The sequence below is a fragment of the Mustela lutreola genome, chromosome 2, assembly GCF_030435805.1.
Source record: "Mustela lutreola isolate mMusLut2 chromosome 2, mMusLut2.pri, whole genome shotgun sequence".
NCBI lineage: Eukaryota > Metazoa > Chordata > Mammalia > Carnivora > Mustelidae > Mustela > Mustela lutreola.
In genome coordinates, this window is record NC_081291.1 from 22,032,086 (window position 1) to 22,048,941 (window position 16,856).

General features: G+C 58.6%; 1 protein-coding gene across 1 annotated transcript; it reads left to right on the plus strand.

Moving 5' to 3' along the window:
• Positions 1-2,298: 2,298 nt before the first annotated feature.
• Positions 2,299-16,122, plus strand: ITIH3 (inter-alpha-trypsin inhibitor heavy chain 3). The gene is made up of 22 exons (XM_059161144.1): positions 2,299-2,420; positions 3,054-3,074; positions 4,420-4,586; positions 4,677-4,781; positions 5,055-5,217; positions 5,646-5,759; positions 6,504-6,629; positions 6,896-7,012; positions 7,117-7,285; positions 7,875-8,000; positions 8,245-8,426; positions 10,135-10,320; positions 10,485-10,624; positions 11,333-11,487; positions 12,174-12,191; positions 13,208-13,231; positions 13,513-13,548; positions 13,697-13,810; positions 14,202-14,406; positions 15,083-15,255; positions 15,463-15,574; positions 15,878-16,122. The coding sequence occupies exons 1-22, from the start codon at positions 2,328-2,330 to the stop codon at positions 16,005-16,007; spliced, it is 2,676 nt and encodes an 891-aa protein (XP_059017127.1). The 5' UTR covers positions 2,299-2,327; the 3' UTR covers positions 16,008-16,122.
• Positions 16,123-16,856: the final 734 nt, after the last annotated feature.

The window sequence follows — 16,856 nt, forward strand, 5'->3', positions numbered from 1 at the left end:
CAGCTGGGGGAGCCGGGATATTTCCCAAATGCAGAGACGACCACCCCCTAGAGGCGCTGATATCAGGGAGATAGCAACCGTGGCCCCACCAGCTCCTCATGCTGAGGCCTGGAATGATCCCTGTGGGGCTCCTTCCCTGGGCTCCCCCTGGGGGCGCTGTTAAAGTGCAGTGACACAGGATGCAGGGAGATGAAGCTGTCTCTGTACCTAGGGGAGCCGCTGGCCCTGGGGTGGAGGTTGGTGGGTCTCTCCTTTCCGAAGGTATCTACTTTTTCTCTGCTGGCTTTCCATCCAGTTCCCACGGCGATGGAGGTCCATGAGGCCCCACATCAATCACACAAATGCTGAGCTCCAGAGCTGCCCCAGGTCCAGGGAACACAGAGCCCTTGGGGGCAGGCGGGGGGTGGCCAACGGTGTTTCAGAGACCAAGTGCCTTCGAGAGCCTCCAGGGCTTCTCAAGGGAGAAGCAGCCAGACGGCTGGTCACCGGCCCGAAGAAAGCCTTCCTGAAGAGTGGAAAAGCAGTAAGCCCGAAGAGCTCTTGGACTCCATCTAATTCTCAACTCTGCGTGTGACTCTGGGTCTCTCCAAGTGCCCAACTGTCCCCTCCAGTGCCTACTGAGCTGCCTCGGAAGTCCTCCAAGGGCTGGGGAAGCTCTGTAGTTGACCACAGGGCCCCAAGCAACCATTGGACAATGCTGGTCGGACAACTGTTCTGCCACAGTCCCCCGTCACCCCGTGGTCGGTGACCATGGGTACTCAAAAGGGCCACATGAACAAGCTGTCGTGGGAGCCAGGAACCTGGTGGCCGGGCTGCAGGGCTGGGTGGCGCAGCTCTGAGAGGGGACTTCTCTCTGCTCCCGGGGGTCAGCAGTGGGGCGCGGGTCCCCGTCAGGCCCTGAGCGGGGCTCCAGCTGGCCATGGGGCCGTGTAAGGATTCTGGAGGCCCGGGGAACACGGGCACCCCAGCTGGTCCACATGGGCGGTGGCCCCTCTGTGTTGCTTCATTTGGTCCCACATCCTCCTGTCGAGTCAGCAACTCTCTGTCATGTCACTGCCAACCACGGGTCCCCTTCTTCCTCATGGCTTCTGCTCCCTCATGGAGTCGTCTTTCCGCCTTCTCGCTCTCTCTCTGCTCCCAGCAGTCAGCTCTCTCTGTACAAGTCATAGTTGGGTGCGGAGCTTTTGGCCAAGCCCACAGGACACCATCACGTAGCTCAGGCAGCCTCCTCAACACCATTCAGCAGCCGCCCCGTGGGAGGGTCCCTGGGCCACTTTTCTCAAAAGAGCCTGTGTGTGTCCAGCCCATGGCCACCACTCTGGAAGGTCTGGGGGCAGGCAGGGCCCTGGGGTAGCCCAGGAGAGGCCTGGGGCTCTGCCTCTGAAGCTACCATTGTCCCGGAAGCCAGAGCTCCAGCCTCCCTGGAGACTCTTCGGGGAAGGACTCTCCAGGAGGCGAGGGCCACTGAGTCCCTGGCCAGGCCCTTGGAACACAGGGATGAATGTGTGACATGGCCCGGCCCTCCGGGAGCTCGGAGTCCAGGGGGACGATCAGATCCAAACATGCAAGCCTCCATGAAAGGTAGTGATGGAGCAGGTCCTTGGGGACCGGGAGCCTGAAGCAGGGCCATCTAGGGTCAGCTAGATGACCTTTCAGCTGGAAAGCATGAAGGCTTCTGGAGGCAGGACATAGAGCTGGCAGGAAGGGAGGTGTGAGGTGCCGAGAAGGGGCAGGCGCACCAGTGGGGGAAGAATGCGTTCGGAAAAGCAGGCTGGAGCCAGATCACAGGGAGGGCTGGAGCCCAGGACGTGGGCTTCGTCCTGTCCCTCCAGCATAAGAACACGGGACGTGTAATGAACAAGGGGTGTGGCCACGGAGGTCGGAGGGAGCCTCGGGGCTATGCACCTGGCTTTGCGCCCTGGCCGCCTGGAGAAGGCTGAGGGCTTCTTTCCAGAAGGCCAGCCCTGAGGCCATGTCAGCAGTGCAGGTAACAGGCAACAGTGCTGAGACGCCATTGGCTTTCAGTGTGACTCCACGCCCTGTGAGCCCACACCCAGGGAGCCCCAGGCCCATGACCCAACGCGCAGCGCAGCGGTCCGCTTCCCCCCACCCCAGCCTCCGTGTCCCAACGCTGTTGACTGTTGACAATCCCTGTGGGCCCCCTTGGCATAGGCGGATCCAAGGCCTGTTACTCCACCCACGCCCCAGTTCCCCGGGGAGCCCCCCACCTCCCGCTCTTCCCGCTTGACACTGCAGGTCACTGACCCCACTCGGAAAACACCAGGCTCACCATATAAGGAGCGCAGACCAGGCCTGCGCGCTCAGCGATGGCATCGGCGTGGAGGCCCTGCCTCATCTTGGCCCTGCTTTCTGGCCTGGTGGCCTCTGGCTTCCCAAGAATCCCCTCCCGACCCCTGGGGGTAAGTCTGTCCCATCTTTGCCATCTGAGCCTGTCACATGGGCAGAAGCAACAGGATGGACCGTCCTCTATGTGGGGAGAGGAGGAGGCAGGAGGCGAGGCAGTGAGCCGTTGGGGACAAGGCTGGGTATTGGGCTCTTAAATCGCTGTCGGCCTCCGTTTCCCCACCTATCACATGGGCAAGCAGCAGAAAGGGCTCACCTCACTGAGGGGCTGTGCAGGTCCACACCTGAGAGAAGCGCGGAGGACTCCAGGAAGGGCTGAGCTGAGCCTCACGGAGGTGCAGTCGGGGGGGGGGGGGTGTCCTCGGAGGGGAGGCCTCAGGAACTCGAGGTCCAGGGAAAGGCAGAGTGAGTCAGAGTATGTGGGGTGGGGAGATAGCTGGTTTGGTTCTCCCAGCCCTGTTCCCCCTGGAGAACCTGGAGACCTGCCCTACCTGGGCCTCGGTTTCCCCATCTACTCAGAGCCCTTCCTTCTCTGAAGTGGCTCTGGGAGGGTCCTACGTCCAGAGGCCCCTCAAGAGGTATGTGTGTGGGAGATGACTGCTGAACCCTGGCCTCAACACAGAGACTGCTCCCAGGCCACAGTGGCCTTGGCCTTGGCCTAATTGCTGTGTTTGTCTTTCTTGTTGCAGAAACGGAGCCTCCCGGAAGGGGTGAGAACTTTCACTGGGCATGGGGTGGGGTGTGGCGGAGCAGAATGGAGCTGGTGGCCCAATAGCAGAAGGGGTGGGCCATAATTAAAGGTCCCTCCCAGTCGGCAGACAGCTCCCAGCCCCCTGCCCTGGCAGACCCCATGCGACTCAAGACCCCTGGGAAACAGTGCCACAAAAGCATGCTCACGGACCTCCTGGAAACAGCCCAGGACCACTCTTCTGCCGGCCCTGTCTCCTGTAAACACTTACCCAGCACTTGATGGTACCAGGCCCTATGTGTAGGGGACACACAGCCTCATGAGGGGACACACAACCTCATGAAGCATCTTCACATCCTGTTCGAGCCAGAAGTCTCCCTAGACCTTCCCCCAGTCCACCAGCCCCACTGGAGAGAAGGTGTGGCGACACAAAGGCCCTCCCCACACAGTCCCCTTGGCATGGGAAATTAGTGCCCGTCTGGGGACAGAATCAAGCAATTACCAAAGGAGAGGAGGAGGGCTGGGGTGCATGTGAACGTGATTTCTTTCCAAGTGCAGGTGGGCAGGAAGAGCTGGTGCAGGTGCTCCAGGGCCAGAGACATGGGGTGGCTGGAGCACAGATGATCAGAGAGATGGGACCTGCCTGGAGGACCTCGAAGCCATGGGGATGACTGTCTTGAGGGTGATGGGGAGCATAAGAGGGTTTAAGTAGGATACAGAGAGGGTCAGGCTTGGATTTTTATCAGACCTCCCTGGCTACAGCTAGCTGCATGTACACAGATCCAGAATTGAATTAAGGAGGTAGAGCAAGTGCCCTCCCTCTCTCTGACCCCTTCCTCCTCCTGCCCCTCTCCCTCCTCTCTTTAAGTGGGAGATGGACAGGGACCGGGTCAGACTTGACTCCCCCCCCCCACTCCTCTTCCCCCTCCCCCTTGCTCTATCCCTCCCCCTCCTCCTCTTCTTGGCACCAACACATGCAATACCATCCTGAAGTTCCTTCTCATGGTGCAAAACCCTTCCCTGAGTGGCTTCTTGGTGCTGAGCTCCAAGGCAGACTGAGTTAAGGAGCCTGTGGGGCCAGGGAACAAGAAGAGACAAAGGCTGAATCAGACAAGGCCCCTGCCGGCCAAGGAGCCCCTGGTCTCCGAGGGGGAGAGAGGTGTTAGAAAGGACAGAACATTCCAGAAACAAGGTGGCCGATTGAATGCAAGGATGGAGGAGGCCGCCCGGGCTTCTGTCACAGTGCCTGGGAAACTGGAGGCGCCACTTACCAGACAGGGGCTCTGGGTTCTGCAGGGGGAGCCTGGAAGGACCAGCCAGGCTGAAGGCCTGGTTTCCCAGAGGCCGATCACTGTCCCCTCCTGCAGGTCGTCAATGGCATCGAGGTCTACAGCACCAAGATCAGCTGCAAGGTGACCTCCCGATTTGCTCACAATGTCGTCACCACCAGAGCTGTCAACCGTGCAGACACGGCCAAGGAGGTGTCCTTTGACGTGGAGCTGCCCAAGACAGCCTTCATCACCAACTTCACCTTGTGGGTGTCGCCATGGCCGCTGGTTCCAGGCTGGGGGGTGGGGGTGGGGAGTCTGGCTCAGCCTGAGCCCCCAATTCTCCTTCCTCATAGGACCATCGACGGTGTTACCTACCCCGGGAATGTCAAGGAGAAGGAAGTCGCCAAGAAGCAGTATGAAAAGGCTGTGTCCCAGGGCAAGACAGCCGGCTTGGTCAAGTAAGAGGGTCCCCCCGCACCCCGGCCTTGGAAAGAGTGTGTGGGCTGCAGGGGCTCTCAGAGATGCAGACGACAGGGGCCCAGGTTCTTGGTACTGTTACTCTTTCATGATCATAGCAAAATGTGCCTGTGATGCTTATGACATTATCCTACTTGCTTGGGGACCAGCAAGTCTCAGAGAGGGGAGGGTCTCTCCATGGGGCTGGACTTGAGCCGAGGGCCCAGGCAGGCGGGCTGGTGCAGTCTGCAGGGTGGTTTTTACACCCCATTCAGGGCCTCCGGGAGGAAGCTGGAGAAATTCACAGTCTCCGTCAACGTGGCGGCGGGCAGCAAGGTCACCTTCGAGCTCACCTACGAGGAGCTGCTGAAGAGGCACAAGGGCAAATATGAGATGTTCCTTAAGGTCCAGCCCAAGCAGCTGGTCAAGCACTTTGAGGTAATCAACCCCCCTGCAGACCGTGCTGAAAGGACAAGGGTGAACGTGCAGGTGTGCGGGGTGGGGGGTGGGCTGCAGGGAAGGGCGCTGGACCAGAGCACGGAGCAGGGTCGAGAACGCAGAGGTCCAATCCCACCAAGGCTGAGGAGCGTCCGAGCTGAAAGCCAAAGGAGATGCCTTAGTGCTGGAGTGCAGGGCACTAGATGGCAGGTGATGCGAGAGACTTGGGGTCACCGAGCTGTCTACACGCCTTCGAGGTCCTTTTCTTGGAGGGAGACATGAGGTTTAGCCATTAGGAGTTATCGGGAGGCTGTCCCTGCTCCCTCACTGACCCTCTCCATCCCCTTGGCCTTGTCCTGGGCAAATACGGAGGCTGGCCTCTCTCTGTGCTGTCTCTGAGTGACCCCTCCTACTCTTGCACGTTCCAGATCGAGGCAGACATCTACGAGCCCCAGGGCATCAGCTCGCTGGATGCTGAGGCCTCGTTCATCACCAATGACCTCCTGGGCAGCGCCCTCACCAAGTCCTTCTCAGGGAAAAAGGTGGTGTTCTCAGGCCTGGGGGGAGGGCAGGGCAGGAACCCTGACACTAAAGGGATAAGCGTGAAGCCCAGGGCTTGGCTGAGAAGGGGAGAGGGGAATACTCACCGCCATCACTTCTCTCTGGCCACTCAGGTCAGGGGTGAGGGTGCAGGAGGCCAGCGCTAGTCCTGCTGTGATCTGGGGTCCCAGCTGCATTGAGGATGGGGGACAGGGGAATCATTCATAAGGCCCAGACTCATTTTACCTCGGGAAGTAGGCAGTGCAATTTACTGTCTATGTTATAGATAAGGACACTGAGGCCAGAGGGCGTCATTTATCATTTAGATCTGCTGACTGCGCTGAGGGGTGACAGATGAAAGGGAATCTTGGTGCTGATGCCTCGGGTTCCCAAGAACCTCAGCCATTCCAGGGGCCTTTTTCATCATGGGCAGTGGATAAATAAATGTCACCTGAATAGCAAACCTTAGTCATTCAGGGATTCCCGGTCAATGCCTGAGGAGCATGTGCTAGGAGGGCTGGTGGTTTCTGCAGGGCAGTGAGTTCACCCTGGGCCCCCCATATCCCCCCGAGGTGCTCAGGAAGGCCAAAGCATTCTGGATGGCAGCTGGACTGCCCAGGTGCCGCCCCCCTCCCCAGCCGCCACCTTTGGTCTCCTCCTGTGGGGTCTCTGTCTCCCTCCTCAGGGAAGCACAAGGTCCACAGGCCCTGGCCAAGCTGAGCAAGGCCCGCTGTCGCCTCCCCCAGGGCCGCGTGTCCTTCAAGCCCAGTATGGACCAGCAGCGTTCGTGCCCAACCTGCACAGACTCCCTGATCAACGGGGATTTTATCATCACCTACGACGTGAACAGGGAGTCCCCGGCCAACGTGCAGGTAGCTGCTTGGCAGCTCCGCTTGGGGGGGGGGGGGCTGTCACAGGAGGGTCTACAGTGGCATCTCGTGCCCAGATCAGCAGTCCTCAGCCCAAGGCCAAGTTTTCTGCACGGCCTGGGGATGACAGACAGTCCAGAGCCTTCGTGCGGCACCCCATGGTGGATGTGTGCAAGGACCGTTGTTTTCTGGAGCTGGTAAATGTCTGCACTCTGTTTGCAAGAGTCTCCAAGGGCACGTGGCCTCCTCTCTCTCTCTCCCCTTCCCAGATAGTCAACGGCTACTTCGTGCACTTCTTTGCACCTCAAGGCCTGCCGGTGGTGCCCAAGAGCGTGGTCTTCGTCATCGACGTCAGCGGCTCCATGTACGGTCGGAAAATGGAGCAGGTATTTGCCCCCGCGCCAGCCCGGCTGGGAGGACAGACAGACAGCTGGCTGGCCGCCGGCCGCTCCCTCCCAGCCTCTTGTCTGCTGCTCTCTCTCCTTCCCAGACCAAGGACGCCCTCCTCAAGATCCTGGAAGATGTGAAGCAGGAGGACTACCTGAACTTCATTCTGTTCAGTGGGGATGTGACCACCTGGAAAGACAACTTAGTTCAAGCCACCCCCGAGAACATCGAGCAGGCCAGGACATTCGTGAAGAATATTCGCGAACAAGGAAGTAAGATGGGAGGGAAGGGCCGACGCATCCTGCCGCACCCCTTGGCCTCACCATCCTCCTCCTTCGTGCCTTGGGGCGGAGACTCCGCTGAGCTAAGCCCTGCAGAGCCTAGCTTGAGGGTGCCGGGCGGGGGGGGTCCTCAGGCTTGATAGTGGGGTATCTTCTCTGTGGGCTTGGGGAGCCCCCTCTTCCTTTCTCTAATCCGTGATGCTGGCACCCTGCTAGTCCCAGCAAGATGACGCCGCGGACAGCCTTCATCCTAGGCTGTCTTCGGGAAAATGACAAGTGATGTCACTACGGCGCCCCTCTCCTCCCAGGGAGCGGGTCTGGGAGTCCATCTGACAGTTTCCCAAACTGCTTTCACACCTACTTTCCGGCAGCCCCTTGAGGCTGGTCCTTTTGTCCCCATCAAAAGAGTGAGTCATTCAGCCACCCCTCGCTGAGTCACTCAGTCAATACCTACTGAGCACCGCCATGCATTGGCCAACAGCACCCTGGGGTCCAAGAGCAGGGCCTGCTTGTCCCGACCTCCTCCACCCTGGTCCCCCGAGGACACTCTCTCACGGCGCTGTCTATGTCTGTGTGCCAGTGACCAACATCAACGATGCACTGCTGAGGGCCATCAGCATGCTGAACAAGGCCTGGGAGGAGCACAGAGTCCCAGAGAGGAGCACCTCCATTGTCATCATGCTGACGGATGGGGACGCCAACGTTGGTGAGGCAGGCGGCTCCGGAGCCGGCATGCGGCGAGATCTCGGGTGGCTCTCCCAGTGGCCTGGGAGCCCTTTAAAGGCAGTGTCCTGTCTTCCCCTGCTGAGGACTACCCCCCTGCCCCGACACGGGCTTGTGGCTGTGACCCCACCAGCTCTGCGTGGGCAGAAGTCTGATACCTCCAGACAGAGCTGGGCCAGCTTACTGCTGGGCTGTGGCTGGAGTGAGAACGCTCCTTTCTCCTGCAGGGGAAAGCAGACCTGAAAAAATCCGAGAGAATGTACGCAACGCCATTGGGGGCAAGTTCCCCTTGTATAACCTGGGCTTTGGCAACAATCTGAATTACAACTTCCTGGAGAGCATGGCTCTGGAGAACCATGGGCTGGCCCGGCGCATTTATGAGGATTCTGATGCTAACCTGCAGTTGCAGGTATGCCTTGTCTTGCACACTTCCAGAGGCGGGGAGCTCATTACCTATTCAGGCAGCTGTCCCACCGAGTGACATATTTACTTGTTAGAAAGTGTCTCCTCTTGGGCTCACATGGACCTCTAGCTACCTCTTAGACATCAGTGGTGGTTGATTTTGTCCTCGGGCTACACAGAATAGACTTGCTTCCTCCGTGGGATGGCCAGACCAAATAAGGGGTCGAATATGAATGTCCTATAAACTGAACAATTCTGTAGTGTAAGCATGCCCTCAGGGCGGCCTGGTGAGCTCAGCTGCTACAACAAGGTGCCACTGGGGGGTACCACTGGGGGGCTCCCACCACAGAAATGGACTGTGTTGCTGTTCTAGAGGCTACAGGTCTGAGATCCAGGTATGAGCAAGGCTGCTCCCCTCTGGGGGCTGTGAAAGCAGGGTCTGCTCCAGGTGTCTCTCCTTGGCTCATGGATGGCCACCTTCTCCCTGTCCCTCCACATCATCGGCCCTGCGTGGGTGTCTGTCTCTGGATCTGAACTGCTCCCTGTTCAGAAGGACACCAGATATATTGACTAGGACCTGCTCCAAAGGCATTTTTTTACATTTTATTTTATTTTTTAAAAAAATATTTTATTTATTTATTTGACAGAGAGAGATCACAAGCAGGCAGAGAGGCAGGCAGAGAGAGAGGAAGGGAAGCAGGCTCCCTGCTGAGCAGAGAGCCTGATGTGGGGCTTGATCCCAGGACCCTGAGATCATGACCTGAGCCGAAGGCAGAGGCCTCAACCCACTGAGCCACCCAGGTGCCCCTCAACGGTCTCATTTTAACTCATTACCTCTGTAACCTCCCTAATCCTCTAATCCCAAAAAAGGTCACATCTTGAGATCCTGCGGGAAAGGATCTTAACATATGGACTTTGGGGATAGGCAACTCATCCCCTGACAGACATACTTCCACTTAAACTGAATTTGCTGTCTACCTGACATTCAAATTCAACGGCACGTCCTGTGTGTTTTTTTTTTTTTTTTAAAGATTTTATTTATTTATTTGTCAGAGAGAGAGCGAGCGAGGGCGAGCACAGGCAGACAGAGTGGAAGGAAGAGGCAGAGGGAGAAGCAGGCTCCCTGCGGAGCAAGGAGCCCGATGCGGGACTCCATCCCAGGACGCTGGGATCATGACCTGAGCCGAAGGCAGCTGCTTAACCAGCTGAGCCACCCAGGCGTCCCACGTCCTGTATTTTCATTTGCTAAGTCTACCGACCCTATCCTCCCGCCCCCCCCCTTCCCTACACCTCTGCAGTAGACCAACCCCTCATGCCTCTGCCTTGTCTCTCTTGACCCTTGTGCTCCCTTGTGCTCACGCCCATGTCATCTTCTCTAGTCAGCTTCTCCTCCTTTGCTTTCTCTTTCTTACTTTCTTTTCAACAAAAGTTTCTCAAGTACCTTCTATGTGCCAAGAACTCTGTGCTTACTTTCTGTTCTTCCCAGGATCTTCCTAGTTGCAGGGGGGCGGGGGGGTGTGCTGGAGGGGGTCAGGGAAGTCTCCCACAAACTGAAGGGCACAGTCAGGGTCACAAGGAAGTAGAGATCAGGACCTGGAACCGGCTCAGCCTGGAGGATCTACACCTGGGGAGGCAGCCGGGGGCACCTGCCCAGCCTGTCCTCTCCATGCCCACCCCTTGACCTGAGATGACCAGGTCCCCTTTCTGGACTCCAGGGTTTCTACGAGGAGGTGGCCAACCCGCTGCTGACAGGCGTGGAGGTAGAGTACCCTGAGAACGCCATCCAGGACCTCACCCAGAATGCTTACCAGCACTTCTACGACGGCTCTGAGATTGTGGTGGCTGGGCGCCTGCTGGACGAGGACATGAACAACTTTAAGGCGGACGTTAAGGGCCATGGGGTGAGTTGGGCCAGGGCCAGAATGTGTGCTGTGGACGGGGGATCAGCACCGATGGGGCTCTGGCCTCCCGGCTGACGGTCCAGCAGTGGTAGCCCTCAAAATGGGGCCACCTAGGCCAGGCCTCTAGCCCTCAAGCCTCTGGCCTCCTCTCACCCCCACCTTAGGCCACCAATGATCTGACCTTCACAAAGGAGGTGGACATGAAGGAAATGGAAAAGGCTCTGAAGGAGCAGGACTACATTTTTGGGAACTACATCGAGCGGCTCTGGGCCTACCTCACCATTGAGCAGCTGCTGGAGAAGCGGTGATGCCAATGACCCCTCCCATAGCCAGACTCCACCCCTGTGCCCCCGACACTACCCCACGCCCTACCTGTGCTTGCCCCTGTGCTGGCTGTGCTCTGGGGGAGCCCAAGAGGAAGAAGCCGCAGCCACTCCCCAGGATGTGCCCCTCCACGTGCTGTCCCAGCTGCCTTCCCCTCTTCTCAGCCCAGCCTCACGGGATGGTTTCCCCAGGGCAGAGCCCAGCCTGACGTCTGGCCTCAGCACCCTGTCGCCCACAGCCAGCATGAGCCCACAAGGATGGGGAGGCTGAACACAGCTGAAGGCTGGGACCTTGTCCTCAGCCCCCAGAAGGCGGAGCTTGGGCCCATCGGAGAGGGCCTGTCAGCCTTCCTTCCGGGGGTCATGGGCCTATAAAGTCCCTGGAGCAGGGGCTGGGACGGGCTGAGCGCTCAGCACAGGGACACGGTCATGAGCGAGTGTTGTGACGCCATGTTACGCCTCTTCTATCCTATAGTGGAGAATCTGAGGCCTGGCCTCAGACACAGGCTGTCCGTCTGTCCCAAGGAGCTGGTGAACCAGTCTTCTCTGAGCACTTGAGGGTTCTACCCTGGGAAAAGGCACTCCCGGGCTGCCTCTGGGGCTCTTGGTTGGCCTGGTTCTGGGAGCCAGAGCAAAGGAGGGCAGGCAGGGAACTCTTCTCCGGCTGACACTTCTGTCCCTCCCCACAGCAAGAATGCCCATGGTGAGGAGAAGGAGAACCTCACTGCCCAGGCCCTGGACCTGTCCCTCAAGTACCACTTTGTGACTCCACTGACCTCCATGGTGGTGACCAAGCCTGAGGACAACGAAGACCAGACCTCCATCGCTGACAAGCCCGGAGAAGGTGGGCATGGAGAGTACAGGCCACAACTCGCAGGCCTTCCAGACCCAGGGCCTTGGGTGCCTAGAAGAGGAACAAGCCAGGCTGGCGAGACCCAGCCTTGCTCCAGAGGGGCAGGTCCAGGGGGCATAGAAGGAAACCTGGCTGAGGTTTGGGGAGGGTGTTGTGGAGGGAGTAAAGCCATCAGCATGGACAGTGTGTGGGGGCTGAACAGAGAGGCCTCTGCATCTCTAAAGGGATATGAGTCAAGGGACACCTTGCCGAGGGTGATTTCAAGGAGAGGCTTTGGCTGCAGCATGGAGGTGCTCAGTTAGACAGGAAGAGCTTGAAAGTTGGGCCCAGAGCACGTGCCTGGGGATTGTGAGAGGAAAAAGCCTTGAGTGCTGGAGGCTTGACAGGCCTGTTCAACCAGATTCCAAGAGGGGACTCCTAAGCGCCCTGTACCTGGGTGTGGGGATGGGGGTTTGGCCAGGGGAGACACAGGGGGCAAAGATCTGGTCCAGGCCAGGCTCCTGGCTCCAGGAGCTCCAGGAGCTCCTGGCTCCAGGCGATATGCCCTTGGGGGTGGGGAGGAGTTGTCTGCTGGGAGGCCCACAGCCTGGGGTGGGGTGGACGGCAAGTTGGTAGCACTGGGGTTGACACCAGGAGTCTGTGGATCCTAACACATTTTTCCCCTTCCTCCCTCACAGGGCCTGTGGACACAGAAGGTGAGCTTCTACCAGCGGCTGGGCGGGTATCCCAGCATGGGGACAAGAGAGAACCAAGGAGGCCTTTCCAAACGCCAAGGCCAGGGAGGAACCCTTAGGACACCTGCACCCAGGTCCCAGTGCTGTTGCCAACCCAAGAGCCACCGCGGTCTGGGCTCTGCCCTCTCTGAGCCTCAGCAGGTCCTCGTGGGCAGTTTGGAGGTGGCTTTCCCCGACTAGTGAGGGACAATCAGCACGAGAGCTTTCCGTGACCTGCAGAAATGAGCCAATTCTCACGTCAGGCACTGACATTCCGTTGATACCACAGTGATCCTCTAAAGGAGTCCTCTTGTGGTTCCCATTTTATAGCGAGGAAACTGAGGCATGGAGAGCCTAAGACTATTAGTTAGAGGACTTAAGTCAGCAGGTGGCCAAGCTGGGACTTCAGCCCAGGCCCCTCACCGGGATTCACAGCACTCTCTCGTTATCAAATCGCATCCTCAACCCCAGCAAGTCCCCCTCCCCCACCAGGTAGGGCCCCCCAGCCCCCACCTGCCAGCTCTGAGCAGAGCCTCTGGCCCGGCTGCCTGCTCTGCCATTAGCACGGGGCTGTCAGACGCAGTCACTGGGGGCAGACATGGACACAGGAGTGTGCATTGGCGGGGAGGGATTCAGTACCAAGGACAACAGACAGCTGTGGGCTTCTGGGGAGAGGGACTTCAGGGGTGTGGGATGGCTTCTGCTGTGAACATTGTTCATAACAGAGAAGCAGACGATCTCGTGGCTTACATTTTAGCCACGTCACATTCTGCCTCAACCTAGAAATTACAGCCGTATTTCCACCGGTCCTCGAAAGGCGTTCCCTGGGCATGCTCCCATTTCTAAAGCCTACCTTAGGAGTCGCATCCCAAGCCTCCAGCTGTCAGGGTTGGGGCTCCACTGGAGACTTGTGGCCCTAGGACAGGCAGAGGCATGGGGCTGGGGGAGAGGGCACCCTCCGACCCCGCTCACGACTGCCCTCTGGTCTCCTTCCTCAGTGGCGCGCTCCATGGCTTACCTGAGTGAGTACAGGCCCGTGGCCACAGCCCCTGCCCCTCCCGAACCCCCCACCCCGCCCAGAGGGCACTGCCCAGAGACTGGCCCTGTGTCATATTCTCTTCTGGAGTCTTTGTGAGTCAGCTCTCTGGAACAGGCAGATGGTTGGGGGCCTGAGGAGATGGGGGTGGTTTGAGAGCCTAGGGAAGCAGGAAGGGGAGGGGCTGAACCAAACTCTGGTTGGGGGTCCTGGTGCCTCCCCCCGGCCTGCTTATTTAGCTCAGCCTCTCTCCCTCTGCGTCCACAGCCAGCTACCAGCCTCCTCAGACACCTTACTACTACGGTGAGTGCTCCCTGCTCCTCCTGGGGTGAGACCAGGGGCCCAGGGCCCAGCAACTCCTACCTGTTAGGAGTCTACCCATTGGGGCCAAGATGGGAGGGGAGGTTCCTCCTAGAACGGTGAGCCAGTCCTTTCTCTGATGTGCCTTCAGTGGACGGGGATCCCCACTTCATCATCCAAGTCCCGCAGAAGGACGACGCCATCTGCTTCAACATCGACGAAGACCCGGGCACGGTGCTGCGCCTCATTCAGGACCCTGTCACAGGTGGGGGCTGAGGCTGCGGCTGCGGCCAGTGCCTCACTCTGCCCATAAGGCATCCTCTTTTTGTGTAGCTTATACCGTGAGGGGGCTGTCCAGAGCCACAGGCTCACCAAGGACCCCACTGTGTTGGAGAGATGGTCAGGGTTGAGGGTGCTCTGGGGCAGTCCGTGTCTGGGAGATAGCTTTTCTCTGAACTCCATTCCCGGTCCAGACGTGTCAAGTCTGCAGCGTGGGCCCTCGGCCACCAGCGTAACCCAGGAGTGTCCAGACCAGAGAGGGCTGGCTCTGAAGGCCTGGTCTCACTTTGGGGACCCCATGCTGTTCCCCCTCAGCAAGGCTGGCTGGAGGACTCAGAAGGTCTCGCTGGTCCCTCACTGCCCCGTCCCTCCGGCAGGCCTCACAGTTAACGGGCAGATCATTGGCGATAAGGGAGGCAACTCTGACCCCAAGACCAGAAAGACTTACTTTGGCAAACTGGGCATTGCCAGTGCTCACATGGACTTCCGGATGGAGGTGACACCAGAGAAGGTCACCCTATGGAACGGAGCTGCACAGAGCACCTTCAGCTGGCTGGACACGGTCACAATCTCACAGGATGGGTAAGGCCTCCCACTGGGTCTCTGAGGAGCACTTCAGGTCGAGGGCCTGAGGAGCCTTTGAGGGATCCCAGAAGATCCGCAGGGGTCACAGGTGAGACCGGTGGCCTCAGAGCTCAGCCCCTGCCCAGGGAAGGGTGACCGCGTGGCCTCAACCAGGTATGGTAGCTGGCCAGTTCATAGGACAGATCTTGAGGGAAGGGCTGTGCGGAGGTAAGCATTAGTTGGACCTACACACTGAATACACACTAATCCCCAGTTTCTCCTTTTCTGGCTGAGCTCGTTAACTGGAACCTTCTCAGACTGCTCAGCCTCTCTCCTCAAATCACCCAGAGCCTAGTGGGCGGGACAAGGCTGTTACTCCCGGGGAAGCTCTGAGAGGGGCGGAACCTACCCCAGGTCACACAAGAAGCCAGTGGCTGAGCTGAGGCTCAATCCCTGGTCTCTAGACTCCCTGGACAGCCCTGTTCCTACTTATGGGGGAAAAAGAATGAAGCATTTCCTAGTAGAGCGCAGAGTCAACACACATGAGGCACCTGCTCTCCAGCACTTCTGAGATAGTGTCCAGAGTCTGTGTGCCCTTAGGTGCGGAAAAGGCCTTCCCGAGACGCCCTGGACGCAGATGCCCGGTGTCATGGCCACCACCGGTCCCACCTGCTGAGCTCCTCTTCTCTCCTAGGCTGTCTGTGACAATCAACAGGAAGAAGAACATGGTGGTCTCCTTCGGAGATGGGGTTACTTTTGTGGTCATCCTGCACCAGGTGTGGAAGAAGCATCCCGTCCACCAGGACTTTCTGGGTTTCTATGTGGTAGACAGTCACCGGATGTCGGCACAGACGCATGGGCTGCTGGGTATGGAATGTTCGAGCTTCAGATTGTTCAGGACACATGGCAGAGGGGAGACGCCCCAGGAGAGATTGTCCCAGTTGCTCTAGACCCAACACCCGACACCCTGTCAGCCTTTGCGTCAACCCTGAAGGCCGGGGCCATGCTCCCTCTGGTGTTGTCAGGGGCTCACAGCATGCAGGGGCCGACAGTGTGAATGTTTTTTGTTCCCAGGACAATTCTTCCATCCCTTTGACTTTGAAGTGTCTGACATCCACCCAGGCTCTGACCCCACAAAGCCAGATGCCACCATGGTGGTGAAGAACCATCGGCTGACGGTCACCAGGTGACGGGACTCCTCTGGAGAGCTCTCTCCGCCCACACCCGTGGGTCTGGCAGGCTCTTGTCTCCTGTGGCGCACCTACCCTTGTTTCTCTCCAGGATCCTGACCCCCCCTCTAGGCCCCTCCTAACCAGGAAAAGGCCAAACTCAGCTCCCTAGAAGGAGCAAATCATTTGATTTCCTTCTTGTCCAAAGAGTTCTAGACTCTTAGAATGAGCAACTTCACACCCTTTTCCTGCTTGAAGTCCATGAGCCAGGCAGCCGTCTGGTCCACAGTGCATCACAGCGTCTCTTTCTTTTTTCCCAGGGGCTCCCAGAAAGACTACAGGAAGGATGTCCGCGTCGGCACCAAGGTCGCCTGCTGGTTTGTCCACAACAACGGGGAAGGGCTGATCGATGGTGTCCACAGCGACTACATCATCCCCGAGCTGTTCTGAGCAGACGTGCCTGCTCCCACTGAGACGGCTGGCCCAGCTCCCCTGGCATTGGGAACTGACCCAGAGCAGGGCCTGAGGGAGGGCTGTGACAATAAAGCCCAAGGGGACGCTGCCACCAGCCTCTGCATGCCTCTGTGAGCCCTACTCCAGAAATAGACCATTAGGCCCCGAGGTGGCTCCAAGGAGGGGCTGGGGGCTAGAAAAGTAACTCTCTGGGCCGCTCCTCTGATGCCGGTGAAAGATGGGGTGGGTTGGGACGGTGCTTTGGGGAGCCAAATGTCTGATGGTTTGGGAAGGAAAAAACCAAGAACTGACTCCGGTGCGAAGGGGCTCTGCGAAGTCGAGAAGGGTTGAGTGCTTCCCAGAGTGCAGGAGGGTAATAAGGAAGTCAGGGGTCATGGCTCAGTGGCTCCTATCAGGGTCCCCAGGCCCAAAGATCTTTCTATGATGAGGAAGCAGAGTGCTCTGGAGCAGACAGAGCCAACAGCTCATGACGAATGTCATTAATCCCTCCATCTTCCCACTATCTAGCCAGCCACCCCCACCATCCACCAGCTAGCCCCCATCCACTAGCTATCCACACCCCTCACCCATCCACTAGCCGGCCAGCCCCCCACCATCCATTAGCCACCCCGCATCCACTAGCTACTCAGCCCCCTCCATGCATCCACCAGCCAACCCCTACCCACTAGCTAACCAGCCAGCCAGCCAGCCATCCAGCAGATAAACCCAGCATTCTGATTCTGGGCCAGAATCTGGGGGCACACAGCCCCCAGTAACCCGGTTCCTCTTTGCATGGGTGCCCCACATTCGCTGGCAGCTAGGCTGGGAATCCCTTCGATCTTCAAT